Source organism: Microtus oregoni, unplaced genomic scaffold, assembly GCF_018167655.1.
Source record: "Microtus oregoni isolate MIOR12 unplaced genomic scaffold, Mior012 000049F_ref0000343, whole genome shotgun sequence".
Lineage (NCBI taxonomy): Eukaryota > Metazoa > Chordata > Mammalia > Rodentia > Cricetidae > Microtus > Microtus oregoni.
The window spans coordinates 5,342,303-5,365,015 of NW_024543223.1; the positions used below are offsets into that span (position 1 = coordinate 5,342,303).

Below are 22,713 nucleotides of genomic sequence, written 5' to 3' on the forward strand. Positions count from 1 at the left end.
AAGGCAGATTTCAATCAAGCTGCGGGGATTCCAGTGCCAACCAACTCTTTATCTTTGCGGCCTTGAGCCTGTCTTGGAGTCACCTCTGTGTAACCCCACTTTCATCCAGGTGACTCCTGGCCTCTCGATCTGCAGCAGCAGGATCCAGAGCTCAGCCCACAAAGCCTCAGGGACAGGGAGAGCACCACCTAGAGGCTTCTGGCCAGGACCAGTTCAAGCTGCCCTCAGTAGCAAAGACCCCATTCCTCCCCTCTCAGCAGGAGTCTTTCATCACAGTGGGTAAACATGCTTTAATAAGCTGCAGAGGCCGTGTGTGATGTCTGTGACTGGGGGACTCCAGAACCAGAAGCCCAGGCTGCGGAGGTGGACATCCGGGTAGGGCCTGAGGGGGTGCTAGTACTTGAGCAGCCAGTGTGGCTTGGTTGGGCTCAGTGACGTGAAGTAAGACCACCACCATGGCTTGCTCCCACTAGCTGGCTGCCTACGTGCCCTGGGGGGCTCGAAGTCCAGCTGTGTGGCCTCTCCCTGGGGCTCTTGGGACCAGGGTAAAGCTCTTGAAGGTCCAGGAAGGACGTTCTTAGGTCCTGTCCTCAGAGGCTGGAGGATGAAATCCACGCGGCCAGCCCTCTTCATGCGCAAGGGAATGGTGACTCTCTTCATAACCTTGGAGTAGCCGGGAGCCTGAGCAATGACGATATGGGAACCAGGAGGAAGGAGTCTCCAATAGTCACCATCAGGGGCTTGAAAGAGAACAGACACAATCCTCAGAGGGCTTCAGCCCCAGGCTTGGACAGAGTATGATAGATGGGGATAAGAGGACCTTAGCCCTTGGGTGGGACGGGCATTTGCCTCCACCTGGGAATGTCCTCTTCTTTCAGGTCCCTAATTCATCCCTCAAAGCCCTGCTTAGGTGCTACCTTGTCCTGGCAGGCTTTACCTTGTCCCCATAACCAATCAGCAAGTCTACTTCCTTGTACAATGATGCCACCAGAACCCATGTTACAGGTCTTTTTAATGATTGTTGAGATTACCTTATTTTACGTGGGCGAGCCTTTTGCCTGCACATATATATTTTCACCACAGGCAGGCATAGTGTCCACAGAGGTCAGAAGAGGACATTAAATCCTCTGGAACTGGAGATGGCAGGTGGCTATGGACCACCATGTGTGCTGGGAACTGAGCCTGGGTCCTCTGCGAGAGCACTGAATATTCTTCCTGAGCTACCAGCTGGGAAAGGCCTGAGGACAGCCAGAGCCCAGGTGAGTCAAAACCAACTTTGCAGAGTGTTGTGGGTTCCATATGGAGCATCCCCCATTGCTCATGTGTTTGAAGAAACTGGTGCCGGATTAGTGGTGGCATTTTGGAAGGTTGTGGAACCTTCAGGAGGTAGAGCCCACTGCCGTGACTTCTCTACCAGGCTGGGCTAGGAGACGAAATGAACCCTCCCTTCCTTAGGCTGCTTCCTGCCAGGCATTTTGTCACAGCAACAAGCTAAATAACTAAGTATCCTACACACAGTGACCAGTGTGACCTTTGGGGCCATAAGAGGATCCTGGAGGGAGGTGGCTCCAGGCTGCCACCTCTGAGAAGGAGGTGTTTTTCTGGGAACACAGCAGCCACAGCAGAACTGCCTCTTCTCAGGCAAACCCAGCAGGAGACACAGCACAGGGCAGGCAGGGTCTCTCCCTGCTGCCACTCTCCCAAACCAAGCCAACTGGGAACAGACAGAGCACCTGTGGAATGGGACGCCTGCACCGGCCTCACCCACAGATGGATGCTGTCTGCGCTCACCTGTGGTGACATCGTGGCGGATGCCTTTCACTAGAATCCGTGCGTTTTTGACAGGCTTTCCGTATTTGTCCGTCACCACACCCTTGATGCCCCGGTGCACCTGGAGGTACCAGAGAGAAGGTACAGAGGTGACACCTGCCTACAACTGTTTCTTTCACTGATGCCCCACCAGGTTCCTCTGGGTTGGGGTTCTGCAGGTGTAATTAAGTCACTCTCTGGGCCTTATTTCCTTTTGGGGGGTTGTTTTGTTTTTTTCAAGACGGGTTTCTCTGTAGCTTTGGAATCTGTGTTGGAACGTGTTCTATAGACCAGGCTGGCCTTGAACTCACAGAGACCTACCTGACTCTGCCTCCCGAGTGCTGGGATTAAAGGCGTGCCCCACCACTGCCAGGCCCATTCTGGGTTTTTTGGCTGACATTGCAGCTCTGCCCCAGAGTCCTGCTCACTTTCCTTCTTGATCTCAGACACTGAAGATGACCTTCGCTGTCTACTCCTAGGTGCTTCTGAGCTCCAATACCTTCCCAGCTTCATCAGGCATTTCTGGTTCCCTCTGAGCAGAGGTTCTAGAAGGAAGCCTGGCAAAGACACAGCCAGGGGCCTCAGACCCCAACCCACTATGGATTCTTGCATGTATCTGTCTATGCACCAGACACCCTGCCCATATCTTCAGAGTAAAACCTAAGACCCATAGAGGACAGCCACAGGCCTAGATCCACTCAGGCCTACTGTGAATTAGCCCCATGGCTTCCCAGCCACACTCTGTGTCTTCTGCACACAATGACTCCTACCTCAGGGCCTCCTGACCCCAGTAAATCATTAGATTCTTCACACTCAGCTTCCTCAGCTACAGAATGGGTCTAAGCGGAGCCAAAGCTGCCAACAACACCTAGGGCTCACAGTGCCTCTGAGACCAGCAAAGACAGGAGCTTAATAATCCCTGAAGTTAATCTGCTCAGAGCCAGAAGTCCTTGGCAGCTGCCACCCCTCACTCTTGACCCTCAGTGGCATAAGGGGAGACATAACCATCAGATCCCTTCCTTCCTACATGTTACCAAGAATCCGGTGTTTAACGTGCCCTGGGAAAGGAGGGCACGTAGAATGCGGGGCGAGCTCAGGATAAGAACTCAGTTCTGATAGGAACAAGTTACCCGGACGGGTGACCTGGATGTTCCTGAGCATGGCTTGCTGTTCTGTGGATCTGAACCCAGAAACACTATCCTGTGGGACAGGAGGAGGGGTTTCAAATGACAAGCTCCCCCCGTGGGAGGTGTTGGGAAAACTGATGGCGCAGATGGCACCACACCACCCAGCTCCTCCTCAACTGCAGAGCAGCAGGTGCTGAATCTCACATGTGACACGGGCTCTGCTGACCTGGCTAAGGCTGTCCCTTGAGTCAGTGGTCACTGCTCACCTCCAGCTCCCACACAAGCATGCCTAGATCTCTGCCCTTCACCTTCACCCTCTTAGAAGTCAGCCCCAGTCAGCCCCTCTCCCCACATCCAGACACTGCCATTCTTCAGCCTCCAGGGTGTCCTTCCTGCTAATCCCTTTGCCTCAGCTCCTCTCTCCCTGCTGGGCCTGAGAGTTGGGCCTTACTCCTCTGCCCCTCAAGGAAACAGAGCCTATCCATGGAAGCCCCTCCTCCTCCCTAGAGTTTGCTAGTCTCCAATCTGTACTTCAGCTCGGGTCCTCTCCTGCCACCCAGGGCCTGGAGCTGTGTGGCAGAAAGAACTGGTCCTGTCTCTCCGACCCCCACCCCTGTTCTGCTCAGGATCACTGTGAAAGTGACCTCAATTGGCCATGACAGACCTGATCCTTATCAGGACCCATGACTGCTTTCCTGGGGGTCATCCGTCTCAGAGGCCAAGTGCTGCCCGACTGGCCACCACTCCGCTTGCCATTAAATCTTCATACGCTAATACTTCATGTACAATATCCATGGAGCGATCCCAGCCCCACCAAAGGCTCCTACTAACTCATTTTCCCCAGACAGCCACAGAATGGCCTGAGCACAAACCTCTGCCCCAAGTCCTGCCTATGGATGAGACATGCCTGACAGACAGACATGCCTCACAGACAGACATGCCTCACAGACAGACATGCCTCACAGACAGACATGCCAGCTACCACAGAACAGGCACCCGGCCACACGGCCACATTCTGTTCTATCTGGGGTTGTGTTTGCCCCATTTCTGCTGCTCTATCAAGGCTCGGCCTGCTCTTACCTAGAGAATGGTTCCTGGTCTCTCTAGGAAGGACAGGGCTCCAGGACAGAGCCTTGGGGACACAAGTCTAGACCTAAACTCCAGGCAGCTGCCAGGCCACAGTGCACGGTTATTCTTTTTTCTCTATCTCCCCCTATGTCATAGTCATGTTCCCCTGCGGCCACAGTGGCCCTTCTTTCAAGACCCATCACCTAAGAGTAGGGCTGCCTAGGGTAGGGCTGCCTAGGGATGGGACCAATCTAGGGGTGGGACCAACCATGAAGCACTGTGCACTTGCCACAGCCACCTTGCACCTGACCTCGCTCGATTTCCTCAGGAGGTGCTATCTCCCTATAACCCGCCAAGCCTCGTCAAAATTTTGCAGCCCTCATGTGAGCTGTGCTGGGTGAATCACTGGGCTCAGGAATCCATTTCCCTGACTCAGCAGACTCTAGCTGAAGGATCCAATGGGGCTTCCTGAGCGTGTCTCTCCAGCCATGCCTGTCACTGCCTTCCCACCTGTGCCCACATGGCCTCAATGCAAATAGGCAATTAGTCTCGGGCGATCTACCCTCCACCCTCAGGCCTGATGTGTGAACAGGATGTATCTCAAAGTCATCATCTCTGAGACCCTCCCTTCCCTCCTGCAGCCACACCTCAGTCACAGGAAAGGACCCCGGAGATCTCAGTCACCTCACTGAGTCCCCTACTGTACCCCCTCTGCTCAGAGTGCACCCTCTTCCTGCCTGGTTTATCTCCTCACTGGCTGCTTTTTGGTAACCTCCAGGGCTTGGAGGCTGGGCAGCCACCCTGCCCACAGGCTGCTAGCCCCTGCTCTCTCTTTGGCAGATGCCAAAGGGCATCTACCTGGCACCCCCTCCCCTTGAGTCCGAGGAGAAGTGGTTGGGAAGCCCCCTGTCCTAGTTGGATGGTCAGAGAAGTCATGAACAGACACTTCCATAGAGCCCCAGACAGAGCCCGGGGATGAGGGAGTCTAAGGGTAGAGCTGGACCCCATCCCACCATGGTCAGCTCCCAGTGAGCAGGGCTCACCATCTCCAGGAAGTTCAACAGGGGCTCCTTGTTGTGTTGCCACAGGCCGTAAAGCGCCTCCTCTGGCGGGAACTTCACACAACCCAGCTCCACTGTGATCTCAAAGCAGTTGGTGTGTAGGTAATTGAAGTCAGACATACCTGTGGGAGGAGCAGCTGGGTGTCAAGAGCAGAGACCATGGCCCTGCCAGCTGCAGGAAGGGAGCCGGCTGGCCTCTCCAGTTCGGCCCTCGTAGGACATCTGAAAGCCTCAACAGTAGGACTCAGTACCTGAGGAACCAATGTACTGCTTTGCAGGAAGAGAAGTTGCCACACCCCAAAAGATGCCATAGCTTTGGAACACAGAAGGGCAGCTTTCCGCCACCTGAGCAGGACTGGTCAGAGGGGGCGAGGTGAGCCCCAACCTTGCTAACTAAGGCCTCGAGTCAATCTCTTGCCCTCATCTGCAGAACGGTCCAGGTGGGAAGTGTGGTGGGTACAGAGCGAATAGGGTGAAGGGTGACTCTTCCCATGCATGTGGGCCCTTCAATGGGTGCTCCAGGATGCGCACAGCATTTGTGCCTTCCCCCGGGACACAGCAGCCAGTGAGGACTCAGGGGCCCTGTGGATGCTGTGCTCAGAAAAACCCAGAGCCCTTAGAGTAAAAGTGCCCCGTGATCTTATGTAGAAGATAATCTCATCCGTTAGGACCTATTACACAGAACCAAAACTCCTCCATTGTCCCTGAAATGTCAGCTCCTCTGGGGACTCACCACTGCACCTATCAGCCCTCTATGACCCTTAACAAGCAGCAAGGGCTTGGTCATGAGTGGAATCACCACATGGGTGATTATAAAATAAACTTCACAGTGGCTTCCAGTCACAGGACCACATCATCCCAGTCCCGCCTCTCCTGGAAGATGGTGACCAAAACTCAAGCCAGATCCTGCCTGAGTGCCAGGGCCCTGCTGAGGGAGGCCCCACCCACCCGCCTGTGCAGGCCGCACCTCCAGTGAAACTGTACCAGTCTGCCCCGTTGATGATGCTCCCCTGCTTCAGGAAGTTGCCCCCACACCTGTTCTCCGACCTGTCCATCATCCTGGGGTGGACATCAGCATAGGCTCTGGCTAGCAGCTTGAACATCTGGAGGTGGAGATGGAGAAGGAAGGCGATGGCTCTGTAGCCCTTTGCCATCTACCTAAACATGGGCACGGCTCCTGGGTTAGCCCCAGGACCTGAACTGTCTGACCCCATCCTGCGGCCACCATCCTGTGTTCCTCTCCTCCACTGCCATGTGGGTGGAGGCCCGGGAAGAAGCTGTAGCCATCATCCCCCAAATCCTGGGCACATGAGCCTCAGGACGGGCTGAGAGCAAGGATGTGGTGCAGGGGAGTGGTGTCTGCAAGCCGTGTTAGCAGGTGGGGCACAGGCCTAAGGACTGCACATGAATAAGGCAGCTAGAGCCGGGTGTGGTGGCACACCTTTAATCCCAGCAATCACAAGGCAGAGGCAGGCAGATCTCTGAGTCTGAGGCCAGCCTAATATACATAGCAATTCGGGGCAGCCAGGGCTACACAGAGAAACTGTGTCTCGAAAAACCAAAAAGAAAGAAAGAAAGAAAGAAAGAAAGAAAGAAAGAAAGAAAGAAGGCAACCTCATGCTAGGCAGGGCAGGTACAGAGACCCAGGAAGGCAAGTCACTGGGCACCAGCCCTCTCAGCAGCTGCCTAAGCAAGTGCCATGGTGAGCTGCAGCTGTGCCAACTAGGGCCGTGGCAAGTAGGAAGGTCTGAGGGCATGATTATGGCTCCCAGGGCTAGCTCTCCCTGGCAGGACAGACATTGGCAAAGGTGTACCTAAGGGACGCCCAGCGAGCTCCTTTCCTCACACTCCCCCACCTCTCCTGAGACTGTGGTTTCCACAGAGCCTGCTGCCAGCTGCAGGCTGCATAGTTATTGATTGAGGATTGATGGCTGGGGAGTAGGCTCATTTCTTCTGACTCTAGTGGGACCCATTGAGGTGAACCTCCCCCCGACGGACATCCCCAGACGCTGAGGCTGGGAGGCTGGCCTGACAGGGAGGGGCTCCTGCTGCTCAGGAGCACACTTGGGGATACACTTGCTCTACAAAGGCACACAATCTGATACCCCACACTGAATGAGCGTGCAAATGAATGTGTGAGTGAGTATAGATGAGGAATGAATGAATGAATGAACGAATGAACGAATGAGCGGATGGTTAGAAGCAGGGCCAAGGATCCAGAGGGTACAGGTGTGGCTGGCACAGCCCTTGCAGCCTGCAAGTATGAGTGCACTGAGCCTGGTCTGGTTGCGCAGTGGCCCCTGACGGCCTATACCTGAAGCATCTGTCCATACCTGGACATCTCCACCTCACCCTTGCCCCATGCTCCACTAGGAGAAGGCCCAACCTCGGAGAAGCCCTCTCTAAGTCTAGGCCAGCTTGAGGTTCCTCCCCCGACACATGTGTGAACACAAGCACATACACATGCTCCAAGGGCATGCAAACACAAACATGAATGCACCCGTGTTCACACAAGTCTACATACACTGTGCCCCAGCCTTTGGGACCCTTCGTAGAGGCTGGGCTCTCCTGTCCTTGTTTGTTTGGTTTTGGTGTTTTGTGTTTTGTTTTTTGTTCTGTTTGTTTTGTTTGTTTTCCTCTATGGGCAGAGGACCCTCAGAGTAGGAGGGAGCAGTCCCCTCTGCCACTGTGGCCCAGGAACAGGGAAAGGACTAGGTAAGACCACTTTGCTAAGTGTTTGGGATGGGGGTGGGGGTAAGGGAAGTTGTTTCCCCTGGCCAATTGGCTCAGAGATCAGGGAGCTTGGTGCCTGGCCCTCATCCGTCCTGGATGGTACCTACCTCCGGGTCCCTTCCTCTATGTTTGCACTGAAAACTGCCCTGGAGGGTAGACCAGGTTCCCTGCACCCAGCTGATTCTCCAGGAGGCCGGACTAGATACCAAGCTCAGACCTGCACAGGCTCCCCTGGGGCAGGAGCCCGCAGCCTCTAGTGATACAGGAGGGAATGGAGAGCTGGCCCCGGGCCTGGGGGACACCAGGAACAGCTGAATCCTCACCCCACGCTGCTTTCTTATCCTCACAAGGCAGAGATCAGTTACCTGTCTCCTTGCAAACTCAGGACTGGGTAGCACAGCAAGGCAGCTTTAAGGTTGAGAGTGCCTGGAAGGGTCCCAGTGTCACGTAATCTCACCCACGGTGAGGAAAACAAACCTGAGAAATCAGGCTCTTTACCTCAGGACCCCTGCAAGCAGCAGAAGGCCTAGAGCCCTACCCCTAATCTCTGCCCTCAGTTTAGAGTCCACTGGGCACCATACATGTGGTAGCACTGCTCCCTACTGGTGTGGTCTGGAATAACATGAGACACATCAACACAGGAAGAAGCCACAGCTTCTCCCTGAGGTTGGTGACATTGAGAAAGAGCTTTTCTCTGCTTGACTGGCACTTCCTGGAGCGGGACAGCAAGCAAAGAGGCTGCTGAGGGTTCAACAACACCTATGTCTCCATGAGTTAGAACAGAGTGACTGTGCTCGCCGAGAACGCCTGCACAGGCTCGTCACCATTTCATCTCTCACCTTCTCATCGGGCGTGGGAGAAAACATCTTTTCCTCGTGGGGGTGCTTGGAGAAGTCGAAGGGATAGGACACCACCAAGTCACCCCCATGCAGGCTGGCTGAGAGGACGAAGGGAATGTTCTGTATCCACTTCATGATGGCCTTGGTCTCGGGGGCCACCTGCGGGGAAGGAAGCGCTGCTTTCGGGATCTGCCCGCTCCACTGACCACCCAACATCCATGTCTTTCCCACCCACACCAGACCCAACAGAACTCCTGGCCAGCTGCTACAGTTCTCTCCAGTCACCATGGAGTTCCTGCTGGACATTCAGGCTGGAACTAACTTCGCCCCTCCTGGTCAGGTCAACTTCCCAGGCATCTGAGGAGCATCCCCCACCCGACCCCAGCTCCTGACTGCTCTGTTCCTGCATTAGACCCCACTGGCTTCAGAAGTTGTTCTTACATTAAGCAGATTATTCTAGCTACAGAGGAGAGAGCTCCTGTCAAGCTTGGCTCATACTTAAGGGGAAACTCGGGGACTCTGGGAAAGTGTCTGGGTCATGAGTGCTTCAGCAGGATGCAGGCCTGTGTCAGCCCTGCTGGAGACCAGAGAATTCCAATACATCGTTCTCTGGTCCAGCGAGGCATACGTCTAACTCGCAAGCCCTCGAGAGGGACCCCTGGAGTCCCTAGCTCAGAGAGTGGGCTCTAGCCACACAGCTCCTACCTTACCCCACCAGTAGTACTGTGAGATGGGGATGTGGTCTGTGCGCACACCACGAGCGGAGGCCAGTCGGTAGTACTCCGAGGTCAGGTCAGGGAAGTTGCGGTTTAGATCCAGGTTCTGTGCATTCTGCCTCCCACTGGTCCAACCGTTGTAGCCAGCACCCTGAACACACGGGCCCAGCCAAGGATCAACAACTCTCCCCCACACACACACATCTTCCAGCCCAGCTGGGATGAGGGTCAAGCAGGACTGTGGCTTCTGTGGCTTCATTGATGAGCCCTTCCTCCCACCTCCACACAGCCTTTCCCCCACCCCTCAGCATCATTGCTCCCACTGTTCTCCCACGCCTGGGTACCCGCCCTGCCCCACCATAGCAGCCTATACCACTGGCCTTTTGCCTCCCTTGGTTCTCATCCATGTCCTTCTGTCCCTCCTTGTAAACTGCCCTAACCCCCACCAGCACACTTTCCTGTTGCGACGCTTTCCTTGATTTTTCCTGATTGGCAAGAACTCTATCACTAAGCTACATCCTCAGCCCTGTCCTAGAACAACACACCAAGCTCTGCTCTGTCGGTACCCATCCTGCCCACCCATCAAGCAGAACGCTGCAGTACTGCTGCTTGCTCAGTCCTGGTCACCCGGAGAGGTGGCTGCAGACAGACCCTCATCAACAAAGAATAAAGTCAGAGGTTAAGAGTGTCAGAGGAAGCGGCCCATCTCCAGGCAGCAGGAGCTCCCACCTCTGCAGCCGCCACCTCGTAGCCATCAGGGTTCATGGATGGCAGCAGGTGGATGCGGGTGGTGTTCAACAGGCGCTGGATGCGGGGGTTGCCCAGCAGGTACTCAGAGCACAGATACTGGGCCAGATAGATGAGCATCTCCCGTCCCGCCACCTCGTTGCCATGGATGTTGCCAATGAGCTTCACCTCGGGCTCCACTGCAGGGAGAAACTGTGATGTGGGGTGTTGTCTCACAGGCTTGGTAGGACTGATTCCTACCAAGACTCTCCGAGAATAATGAGTTATCTAGGCACTTACTTCTTGAGCTCATTTCTTATGTTTAGCCACAATGATTAGCCATAAGTAAAGGATGCTACAATCATAAATGGTGCCATTGATTTGTGTAACTTCTATTGATATCCTTTGTCCATATTTGTGCAACAAGTCAAACACTTCAGGGCTTACTAGGTAAAATAGCTGGCCCTGGGAGGGGAGGATGAATAGATGCATGGATGAGCAGATGAGTGGCTGGACAGATGGATGAGAGGATAGATGGACGTATGGATGAATGAGTAGATTGATGATGGATGGATGGATGGATGGATGAATGGATGGGTGAAAGGGTCATGGAAACAGTAGACTAGATCTGGCAGCCTTCCTCAGTGTGGCTGTAGGAAAGTCACCCCTACTAGTTGAATCTAACATTGCTCATGTGGAAAACAGAATCTCCCATCCCACCTGTTTGGCTCAGCATCATTCAGCTATAGGTGTGGAAGTCCATGCCCTTCACCAGGTATAAACGACAAGGAACTTTCCATGTCTGTAGGGGTGGGGGTTAGGTTTGCTCTTGGAGACCAGATGTGACTTAGTGACTTCTGGCCCCTGTGGGAGATAAGGCCTTTGAGCTTATGATGTCCACACTGCCCAGTCCAACAAGGTGAAAGCTGGGTAGAGGTGGACAACTCAGCAGAATACTAAGCCCACAGATTCTGGAACTAGAGGCAAGGATGGCTACAGGACAGCGGGGGTGGGCGATGGAGCCAAGGGAGGACCTGGGCTTAAAGATGCTCTCCGTGCTGTCTATAGGCACTTGTAGGGTCAGCACAGCCTATTCACACTGAAGATGAAGGCCCAAGACAAATCTTTATTAGAACATTCTAGAGCCCCAGATGCAGTCAGCTTGGTGTATCTTCTCCAGCTCAGAGCCACTAAAGTTTGATTTCCTAATTTATACCACAGCAAGGAAGCTGCAAAGGGCCTGAGCCATCCAGCATTTTCCGCAACTCAGAACAGACCTCCATACCTAGTATTGCTGGACCGTGGTTTGGAAATGGAAAACCCGTGTGTCCACCCCATTAGCAATATGTTTCACACGTGGACAGAACAGAGGGAAAATAACCAGGACCCAGACCTGCGCAGACCCGGGACTCACAAGGTTGCGGGGCAGCAGTGGTGGTGACAGCGGCACACTCTCCATCAAGGGAAGCTCTGGAGGCATTGCCCACTAAACCTGACTCCTGACCCAGCGTCCTCTCCAGGACCTGCTCCAGTCCCTGCAGTTTTCACCCTCTCGGAACACTTTGTACTCTCCCTGTGTATGTCTACTGTGTGGGTGGCTTATTTTCTTGCTATTACTCAGTCTCCTCAGATCAGCATCCCTGCTGGGATGAGACCAACTCATCTTCTTGTCCATGCTCCCAAACTCACAAATGACATGAGTTTTCTGAAGAAATCCTTTACACACACACACACACACACACACACACACACACACACACACACGGTCTTTCTTGGTTCTGGCTGTCTTAGAGCTCACTATGTAGACCAGGCTGACCTCCAACTCACAGAGATCCTCCCGCCTCTGCTTCCCAAGTGCTGGGATTAAAGGTGTGCATGACCACACCCAGCTTGAAGAAATCCTCTTTGATACTGTCATTGAGGACTGTGGTCATGCAGCACAAATCACAGCCCCCAAAGCGTCACCAGGTCCAGGTGATCGTGGGTGGGTAAGCAGATGGAGACACCAAATGGCCACTCCCGGCTTGTGTACCCCAAGGCTAAGTGGGTCAGCAGCATTCTGTTCCCAGGGACCGAATCACACCCGGGCCTCACATGGTCACTCACTCAGCTCGTGCTGGCCTGGGCGGCTTGAGAACTCGATGACCAGCAGGTCCTTGCCTTCAAAGCTGCGCCCAATGCTGTAGGTTTTGGCCACCTGGGAACAGCGGGCCGCCGTCCTCTTCAGGACCCGGGCCATCTGAGCATAGGAGTGGTGGGCAAAGCGAATGAAGGTAGGTGGCAGGCCTGAGGGCGCGGCCTCCTCGGCATCCAGCTCTCCTGAGGAAAGACGTGGGATTGGGGCTGGGGTGTGTACTACATATTGGCTCACGGCTCAGATGGCTCACCGGCCTCTCCCAGCAGCCTCCTCCCCCAACCCCCCCATTCAATTGGGGTGTGGAGGTGACACGTAGGCCTCCTGGATGGCACCGCCACAAGGTAGCCCGTGACGGTGCCCAGGAGATGCATATGGAACATATCTCCACTCCCAGTGTGTAATGACAGCGATGTGTGCGTGTCTGCTGGGAGCTTTCCAGTGTAAAACGTAGTTCCCAAGAGAAGGTGCATTTAGGACTCTTCGGCCTACAGAAATCACTGAGAGGCTGCCGTCTGCCTCTAACCCTGACACTGCTCTGCACCCCACTGTACTGGAGCCATGGGCTGTACTGTGTTAAGACTTGCATGGTCCAGGCAGCATGACCCAGAGTGGCTTCCCACAGCCTGCAGTCTGCTGACATTGTTTCCAAACACTTCTTCAACGGGGAGAACCCACAAGGAAGAAGATGGGACTGGGACAGTGGTAGGTCACAGTGTGACACCCCCCCCCACGCCACCACATTTGCCCCCCTCATTTCCCTGTCCCTCTCTATAGCAGAATCCCAGCAGCTAGCGGCTCTGGGGCCCTCCTTAGTCCTGTTGACTGCAGGCCACCCAGGGCCACCAAGAGTTAATGTCATTCCCGTTGTGTCCCATTTGTGGTTTTCTTTCTGCTCGAAATGATTACTGAGAAGAAAGAACAGACGAAACTAGCAATTTGGTGGTAGACAAGCCCAGAATAATGCCTCTCCAGCAGGCAGTGCCTGGGCTCTCTTGAGGCAACAGGCTCAGTCAGAGTGGGTTGGCTTCCTTTCTGCTCCCCAACCTTGCTTGCCACCTCCATGCCCGAGCCCACTGTGGGCACAGTCCTGCCTGCTGGCATAGCGTTTTCTACCACCTTCTGTACCTGCAGGTGAACCAGCCAGTCCTCCCCAGAGAAATACCAGGCTCCAAGACCAAGCTCAGCATGGCGCACCTCCTACCAGCCACTCACACATCTTTCCCAAAGCCTCTCTGTCTCAGTACACAGTAGGCACTCAGCAGATGAGGATGGACAAACCAGCCCATCTACCAATGGCTGGCCAGAGTGACTCCATTGGAAGTCCTTTTGCTGTCTTCTTCCCTGGCCCTATCTCCCAAATGCAGCAGAAGACTAAGAGCTTGCAAAACAAGGCCACAGGATGCCTGGGCCCGCGCAGTCCAGCTGCTGCCCTTCACCAGCCAACACAGGCCACGTGGGGCTGTTGAGCTCAGACAGGAAAATAATATTAAATCACAGCTAGTGGCTTCTGCCTTGGACAGTATAGAGGTACTTGTGTCCATCCCACAGAAAGCTCCATGGGCCAGGGTTGCATGGTGGGTGCTGGTCCCTGGTGGGAGCTCTTTCTAACCACTGTGTATAAAGTGGCAGAGCTGTGCTCACTGAAGTGCTGTGCCAAGCAGCCCTCTGGGACCTCCACACACATCCTGAGATGAGCTACTCACTACCACTCAGCAAGGCCCATTCCTCTGCTACAGGCCCGTCCTGAAAAAAGCCAAGTCCTTCTCTCCGCCATCACACGTCCTGCCATCCCAAAGAGTCTGCTTGAAGAGGCACTTGGACTCACAGAGCCTGTCATCTTTCAGGCCCAGCCTTGGCCAGCAGGTCTGCTAAGGAGTTCCCTTCCCAACCCACATCAGAGGCATGACCAACGCAATGCAGTTTTCTGGAGGAAGCTGTAGCTAGGCACTCTGTCTACCAAGCCTATGCCCCCCCCATCTGTCTGCTGGGCAGAGGCCTCTTTGTGGGGAGGCTCCTTCATAGGCCTGACTGGGACACTTCCCTTTTTGATAAGTGAGTCCATTGATGCGGGAGCCTTTGGGAAATGGTTCCTTAGCAACGGGATAACCATTCCTATGACCCGACTGGTACCCTTCTACAGAGAGCAGAGACAGCACCAGAATGTGGTTCTTCTCCGTCTGTGCCATCCCGGACTCAATTGATCTGTTTGCCACATGGTCCTAGTGGATCCCTGACATCTGCCTGCCCACACAGTAACCCCCAGAGCTAACGTACAGCCTTGAGCACCCCAAAGCCTTGCCTTACCCCGGAGCTGTTCCAGAGGATCATAGCAACCTTCCTCTTCTGGTGCGAAATATCGGGCACAGTCTAGAAAGTAGGGCCAGGCCATGTCGATGGCATCAAAAGCCGGTTGGCAGGTCTCCCGCAGGCCCTCACAGACATGCCGGCAGGGCCTTCGGGTGTGGCCTCCCTCACATCGGGGGACCAGCACAGAGCACCCCAGCAGCCTCAGGTCAGGGTTGCACTGGCCCTCCAGGAGAAAGTGTAACACACCCAGCAGCATGTACTCAGGGCTGGACTCCACCGTCTCCCACGACCGGTGCTGCAGGGGTGTGGGAAACGATGTCTGGTTGTAGGCGGCATCGATGCAGGTCCTGAGATGCAGGTCCACGCAGGTGGCTGGAGAAGGAGAGTCTTAGGTCATCTGATGACCTATGCCCAAGTAGATACCACCTAAGGCCAGGTCATGCCATGGTGGAGCACTTGGTCTTTGGGGAGAGGCGAGGACAGGGCTACCGTGGAGGAAGCAGGGTCTATGGGAGCACACAGGGAGGCCTCTGAACTGACTGCACCCAGCCATCTACCAGCAAATGGGACAGAGTGGCAAGAACCTAGCAGAATGGGAGCAGGCTGCCTCCCCTGCCCAGGGATGCTTGATGAGGCCAGTAGATTGGTAGAAGCAGAAACAAGTCTCGAAACAGCCCCAAAGGAGAGATGTCCGTGAGAACACAGCACACATGGAATGTCCTGTCCTCTAGGGACAAGGTTAGGCCCTCTCAGAATTGCACGTGGCAGGCCTGGTTCTGTTCCTCCTCTTACAAGGACACTGTAAGTGCAGGCCAAAGAATGCTAGCTCCTCTGATATTGGACACTTTGCGCTGGGCCAGTATACATGGCTCCAACTGTCCTTCCTCCTGCAGCCCCCTTTTGCCAGGCAGGGCCTTCTGACTTTCTCCAGAAGCCCCAGAAGCTGCTGGGCGCAAAGTTGTACCCTCAGTCCAGCCTCTCCCTCTGCCACCTGTCACCTGCTCCTCCACTCCCATAAGAGACATCATGTGGTGCAGACCCTAGATCTCGCCTCTTTCCCATGTCATGGTGTGCAAAGGACCTGGTTTTCACGCTCAGCTGCCTTCTTTTCAAAGCATTTTAGATATGTTCATTTTTGTCTTATTTTCTGGCCTCAGGATATTTGAATTCATTTATTTATAGGCAGTTCAACCACAGCTGGAGCGTGGAAGTCATAGGACAACTTAAAGAAGTCAGTTCCTTCCTTCTACCCCAGGGAGGACCCCGGGGATTTAACGCAGGTGATCAGTCTTGGCAACAAGCACCTCTGCCCACTGAGTCATATTGCCAGCCCAGTTTCTTGGTATTTTTGAGACAGCCCTTGCTCCATAGCTCAGGCTGACCTAGGACTTCTATGTAGCCCAAGTTGGCTCCAAATTTATGGTAATCCCCCTGCCTTCGCCTCCTAAATGCTAAGGTGACAGGCATGAGCCCCCAAGCTCAGCTATGGCACTGGTTGTTCTATGGGGGAAATGCTCCCTGGTTTTGCCTATCTTCTCCACACAGAATACACTGGATGCACATCAGAGAGGTTTGCCTCTTCCAGAGAAACAGCTGTGTTCTCAAGCCTGTCCTGGGCGTTTTAAATGCATAGCCTTGAAGTCACTAAGTGAGATGCTCTCTCCCTCCTTGTCTCAGTAAGGATGAAACCAGGACCTGGGGGTTTTAGGAAAGGACAGGTCCCAGTTCACAAGCCCACCTGGGCCTGCACAGCCGGAAGTCAAGGGTGGCATCTCTGTGCTGGGGTGTGGATCAGAACAGCCTGTGTTTAACATGCAGGAGGCCCTGGGTTCCACCCTGAATAACAGCCCCACCCCCAAAGAAAAGAAAATGAATCTTATAGCAGGAAACAAACGCAAGGTTGGCCTTGGAGGGACTCCTAGCATACCCCAGGAAAGAGCTGGGCAGGAAGGGCAGGCTATCCTTTCGTTTGGTCTAATTTAGTTGGATCTGCTGAGTTTGCTATGTTACCCACATCGGACGTCAGCATCTCTGATTTGACATCATGGAGGTCAGGGGACTATAGAGTTCCTACAAAACAAAGCATGGGTGGGGTGGTACCTACCACTGTGTGTGGAGGCCAGCCTCTGACAGTTACCTGGGAAGAGAGACAACCCTGAGTTAGCAGCAGACACAGGCACACATCTCTCCCTCACAGCCCTTGCCAAATACTCACTGGGCACCAGCCCTGTTCCATCCTCTGCCGCCTTCATTCCACTGGTCTGCACTGTTGACGTCTGAACTTAAAGCAGCACGGGCACCTGACTCTCGGGTCAGGAACCTGAGTCTGACAAACCGTACAGCTTGTCTAAGAAAGTGGGTGCATTGTCATTGCTCTGGCCCAGCCTGGAACTAACTTAGAGGTCCTTGTGGCCACATCCCCATAGCCAGCCAAGCACCAGCTTCCACAGTGTCCTGAGCCATCAGCCTCAGACTGTGCCCATGTCCCTCCACCACCACACTCAGACTGAACATTATTCTAAGAGTCATCCAAACAGACACCCCAGTCCCAAGGACACTGGAAATGCGGGAATCTCAGAGCTGTGTGAGTTGGGGACTCCTTTTTGGGGAAAAAACCCCACAAAACTATTTTTGCAATTGTGGGGCCTCAAGGGCCTCCTAAAAACTCCCTAATAAAATCCAGAAAGGGCCAAAAAAAAAACCTCTTGAACACCAGCAGTTATGTCCATTCATGGTCCTGTTGGACACCCCATGCACATGAAAGTGCCAAAGAGGAAACTGTACCGGGTTTAAATTGGACTGGCCCTGAGACAGGGCCAGAAAGGACTTTGATGGCTTGTGCTGGGAAAAGGCCAGAAACGTGGTAGGATGACCATGGTCAAAAGAGGAGTCTCAGGAGCAAGCGTGCGTGCATGGGAGAAGGACTCTGTCAGCAACTATGACTGTGGTGTGTTTCATTTGTATTCTAATAAAGCCTGCCTGAAGATCAGACAGTAAAACAGCACCACTGGTCAGTCTACGGACCAGGCAGTGGTAACACACACCTTTAACCCCGGTAGCCACACTAGTTGCCATAGAAACTGGGTGGCGCATGTTTTTAATCTCAGTGGTGCACACCTTTAATACCAGATCTAGAGAGGATTATAAAATGGGAGGAGACAGCTCTCAGACTCAGTTTCATTCTGAGATTCCTGGAGGCAGGATCGCCTTTTTGGACTGAGGCAGAGGTAAGAGCCAGTCGCTGGCTGTTTTGCTTTTCTGACCTTCAGGCTGAACCCCAATTTCTCTGAGCTTTTATTAATCGTACTTCAAACGACTGTATTTTGTCCTGTTCAGGTGGAACATGGCAGCCAGGAGCCTGGCAGGGGCACAGCACCCTTAGGTCCCTCACAAGATCTGGCCTTTTCCCAGCACAAGTCATGTAGCAGGTGATCACGGGAGTGAGTTGCCTGTGCCTGCCACCCACAGAGAAGGCAGCCAGGGGCTCAGTCACACTGTGGTGACTAGAACCCTCTCAGTGTCAGGATGCCTCAATTCTTTTTTTAAAAAAATATTTATTTATTTATTTGTTATGTATACAATATTCTGTCTGTGTGTATGTCTGCAGGCCAGAAGAGGGCACCAGACCTCATTACAGATGGTTGTGAGCCACCATGTGGTTGCCGGGAATTGAACTCAGGACCTTTGGAAGAGTAGGCAATGCTCTTAACCACTGAGCCATCTCTCCAGCCCAAGATGCCTCAATTCTGGTCCTGTTCCCAGGCTGTCATGAGACAGGCAGCATTTGAGACACCATTCCTCTGCCTGGTACTCACAGGGTTGCCTAGGATTTTACCATCTTTGAGTTTGGGGGTTGCTCTTGGTGGTTTGAGACAGGGACTCGTGTCGCCCAGGTAGCCTTGGACTCTCTTCATGTTGCTGTGGATGATCTTGAACTCTTTTTTTTTTAAATATTTATTTATTTATTAAGTATACAATATTCTGTCTGTATGCCTGAAGGCCAGAAGAGGGTGCCAGTCCTCTTTACAGATGGTTGTGAGCCACCATGTGGTTGCTGGGAATTGAACTCAGGACCTCTGGAAGAGCAGGCAATGCTCTTAACCACTGAGCCATCTCTCCAGCCCCTGATCTTGAACCCTTAACCCCCCTGTTCTCCTCACACATGCTGGGATGACAGGAGAGCACATTATGCCCGATTTCCTCCTCTTAAACGACGGGGACGGACTTACAGACTCCTAGGGTGTGGATCTGGGTGTGTACCCAAGCCACAAGAAGCCCCTGGCACCCCAGGACATACTCCCCTCCTCGCACTAAACATGCTGTCAAGAACCTTGCACATGAGCCAGTGCAGTAGAGAACAGAGAAGGGTCCAGCCCCTGGCCTGCCTCTGGGCTCACCCGCGCACTCAGTGAGAGCCTGGACAATCTCCCTTTACTGTTGTGCAGGTGGACCTAGGATGTATAAAAAACAAGCTAAGCAAGCCATGGGGAGCAAGCCAGTAAGCAGCACTCCTCTGTGGTCTCTGCAGCCGCCCCTGCCTCCAGATCCCAGTCTGCCTTGAGTTCCTGTCCTGACTTTCCTCAGAAGGTGTGAGCCAAACAAACCCCAAGTCATGATGTTTATCACAACAATAGGAAGAAAACCAGAACATACTTTATTCATCTTTTATGTCAATGAAGAGATATTGAAGTAGTTTTCCAGATTATTGGATTAAATTTGTATTATTTAAAATCAGTCTCACCCATTTCTTTCCCTCTTTGAAGTCCGCATGGCTGACCTACATCAACCACAAGGTGGCAGCATTTCACCAAGGCAGGGATGGAAGCTGCCCTCAGACCCACCTTCTCTCTTCAACTGACCCCTCTAACAGAGAAGTCAGAATGCCCTGGGTAGATCAGAGCAGCTGCCCCCAGTCAAGGTGTCACAGTAACATCCCAAACTTAGGCTCAGTGAAGAACTAGAGCCCTCTGCCAAGGTAAAGACCAGGCAGAGAAGTGTATGCCAGGTTTGCTCCTGGCCCCTGGGACAAGGGGATGGGATGGAGGTGGAGAATGAAGTTGTGACCATCCTTAGATATGAACCCTGGACTGAAACCATCAGGCTGATCCAGAAGCATCCACGATCTGAAAGCCTACTAAACTTCCATGTGTGCCCCTAGGGAATGAGACTGGACCCAAGGAAGTTACTCCCTCCCCGCTAAAATACTCCTGATGTGTTGTGGTGTTGCTCAGTCAAGCTAGGGACGCAGCTCACCTGAGTGAGGAATCAGGTGTCTGCAAAGCAACTTAGGTCTGGGGTCTGGGGGGTAGTGCTCCTGGCATGGGGCAGACCAGGAAAGGCTTCCTGTAGCACAGGTTCCAAACAAGCTTTTGACTCTGCATTATCTGAGACATCAGGAGTTCAGAGAAGAATCCTCCTTTGCAAGTTTTAGCAGTGCTAGACAGCCACAGACTGCACACAGATCCACACAGACTTGCCCACGCACACACTTGACTAATTGGCCTGCACCGTCCATTCTGCAGGATGGACCGAGGGCCAGAGGAGGCCAGGGGTAGGGAGAAAACCCCAGGCTGAGAGCAAAGAAAAGGAACATTGTGTTCCCAACATCCACCTGGCCAGAGCAGGCGGGCTCTCGGGTGACTGCAAATTCTAGCTCTTAAAATCCTACATCTGATACCATGGGCTCTGAAGGTGGTGGGGAGGTCCAGCTAGATTCAGGTGGTTGCTATTGATAAAGACCCCAAGAATGTGAACTAGATGCACCCCCACCCAAGTAAGAGGGAAACTGGATCCCAGCTTCTGGAGAGGCAGTGGTACCAGAATGGAGTTCAGGACTCCAGACTCATCCTCGGGACCCTCAGTTAAGATCCCTGATCCCTCCCTTATCCCTGTCCTATCCCTGCAGAAACAACACTCCACCCTTCTCTGGGCCACTTTCAAAGGCAAGTTATACACGTTGCAGCCAGGAGTTTGGAAGGAAGGGTCAGGAGTTTGCTATAGCCAGCACCTCCCCATTCCTGGAAGGACAAGGGACTCAGAATGCCTTGTCTTCCAGACCTGGCACCTGCTCACTCCGACCCATTTACAGATCCCACCAGTCCAGGTGCCTGCTCTGCGCTGGCGGGTGCTGTGTCCGTCTGGGCTCTGCTGTCGTCCTAGGGTCCCTGGTTCAGCTGCGGAGAAAGCCCAGTGGCCCAGCAAAGTTCTCTCTACCGCCTAAGGGTCACAAGGTAGCAGCACCCTTAGGACATTCTATCTAGGTAGTAGCTCCACAACCCACAGGGAGAGAAAAGATCCCAGGTGGGTTGAGGGAGGTTGTCTAAAATCTACCCAGAGAAGCAATTGCGACCTTACCGGAGGGATGGGGTCCAGGCGAGCAGTTGGGGTGTGCGGCAGCGGCCAGTGTAGCCAGGGCAGCCAGGAGCAGCGGCGGTGTAGGCATGGTGGGCGCGCAGATGCGCTGGAGGGTGCAGTGATGTGGCACTCAGGGCGCGCGGGTGGCGCTGCTGGGCCAAGTGACTGGGGGTGGGGGGCGAGGAGCCGGCGCAGGAGTCGGGTTACAACCGGCCGTGCCAGACACTGGAGAAGGGATGCTGGGGAGGAGGAGGAAAGACAGATAAAAGCCAACTTGCCCCTAACCCCTCCAGGAGCCCCGCCTCCTCCAGAAAGGGACTTGCCCTGCTGTGGGAGGCTCTGGGGAGCCGATCATCAAATCCCTGCTGATTAGGCCTAAGAACGTTGGTCTGTGGGTAGACGGAGCTTGCACCAGAAGCGGAGATGGGTCCTGACCCAGAGCTGACCCCACCTGGAAGTGAGCCAGGCCTTGGTCAGAGACAGCAAAATGAGGTCGGTTATGCCTCGCGTGCCAATCCCCTGTGTAGATTCTCTACTAAGGAAGCTGCTTGTGGAGCAAAGGTACTATGGCACCCCCTGCCTGGGCGCTGGCACGGCTCCGGCTCCGATCCTGTGTGGGGCTGTGGGCCAAACAGGTTCCCTGGACTTTGATTCCATCACTTGCAGGGCCCATCAAGGACCTAGCTCACTGGACCCTCCTGAAGGACTGTATAAACTGAAGGCAGTGTCATGAAGTGGGGAGGTGGCCCACTGGTGACCAAACTCCAGGTTATATCTGGGATAATGGTAGCATTTTTCTACACACCTGGTCCCTTATTTCTTGCCTTCTCCACTCACAGCTTACTGGGTGGACTCCCAGGGCTACCAGCACCCAAGTGAAAAATAAAAAAATAAAAAGATGACCTGTGTCCCATATGCTCAGTCTTTCTGGGCCTCATCATTTGGCTCAGGTCAGACACTGTTACTGTTGTATCTATACGCATATCTGCCCGCTAGCCACTGGTCACTGCCCCACCGCCTCTCTGTCCAGTTGTGTGCACATGTCACAAGCTTGGGGACAGCTCCTTGAGACACCAAGGTAGCACTTAGTTCTGTTCCTAGCTGAAGTATTTGGCCCAGATGAATTTTAGGGGTCAGATGCCTTTATGGGCATCCTCTATGCCCGGGACAGCTGGAGGCTGTGGTCCAAGCCACTTAGACTTGGGTGAGAGGTTACAGTCCCTCTATGGAGCAGACCCACCCTCAGGGAGCGTGAACCATCTCCACAGCTGTTCTGGTCAGAGCCATGCAAGGCAGCATTTGGGTCCACCTGGGCTCAGCCTTGCCCAACAAGGACACTTGGGTCTGCCTACCAGCCTCCTGAAACCCCACCTCTGGCCTTCTCTTTGAAGACTCCTGACTTGGCCTCTCATCTCTGAGTCTGACTGGCAGTATGCAGGCTAAATGCCATGGGAACTATGGGTCTCCTGTGATCCTCTTCCACCAGCAGGTTTGATTCTCATTCATACAAAGCTGTGCAGCCCTCAGTGGGGGCTTCTTCTTCATCCGTAGTCATACATAGGAACCCACGCAGCCTAGAGTCCACAGCCCTTCAGACTTGATGAAATAATCTCCACTGAGCTACCAGTACTCTTCCAACCCCAGCTGTCCTGGGAACAGGATCTCCTCTATAACCCAGCCTTGGCTCATCAGCAGAGACAGCCCAATCCTCCACTAGGTGATTCTTCATGGGGAACTCACAGACAGGGTTATACTTTCCCAATGGGGAAGAGACTGCATCCTCGCCATCTGCCAGAAGCCCTGCACCCAACTGGGCAGCCACAACAGAGGTCTCAA

At 53.8% G+C, this 22,713-nt stretch overlaps 1 protein-coding gene across 1 annotated transcript; it reads right to left on the reverse strand.

The window, feature by feature from the left end:
* Positions 1 to 284: 284 nt before the first annotated feature.
* On the reverse strand, positions 285 to 21,089 carry LOC121436537 (carboxypeptidase Z). Its single transcript, XM_041636533.1, has 11 exons — positions 20,878 to 21,089; positions 16,628 to 16,660; positions 14,521 to 14,895; positions 12,186 to 12,398; positions 10,083 to 10,279; positions 9,343 to 9,504; positions 8,638 to 8,796; positions 6,033 to 6,168; positions 5,048 to 5,187; positions 1,792 to 1,891; positions 285 to 740 (listed from the first exon to the last, which is right to left on the reverse strand). The coding sequence occupies exons 1-11, from the start codon at positions 20,963 to 20,965 to the stop codon at positions 394 to 396; spliced, it is 1,950 nt and encodes a 649-aa protein (XP_041492467.1). The 5' UTR covers positions 20,966 to 21,089; the 3' UTR covers positions 285 to 393.
* Positions 21,090 to 22,713: the final 1,624 nt, after the last annotated feature.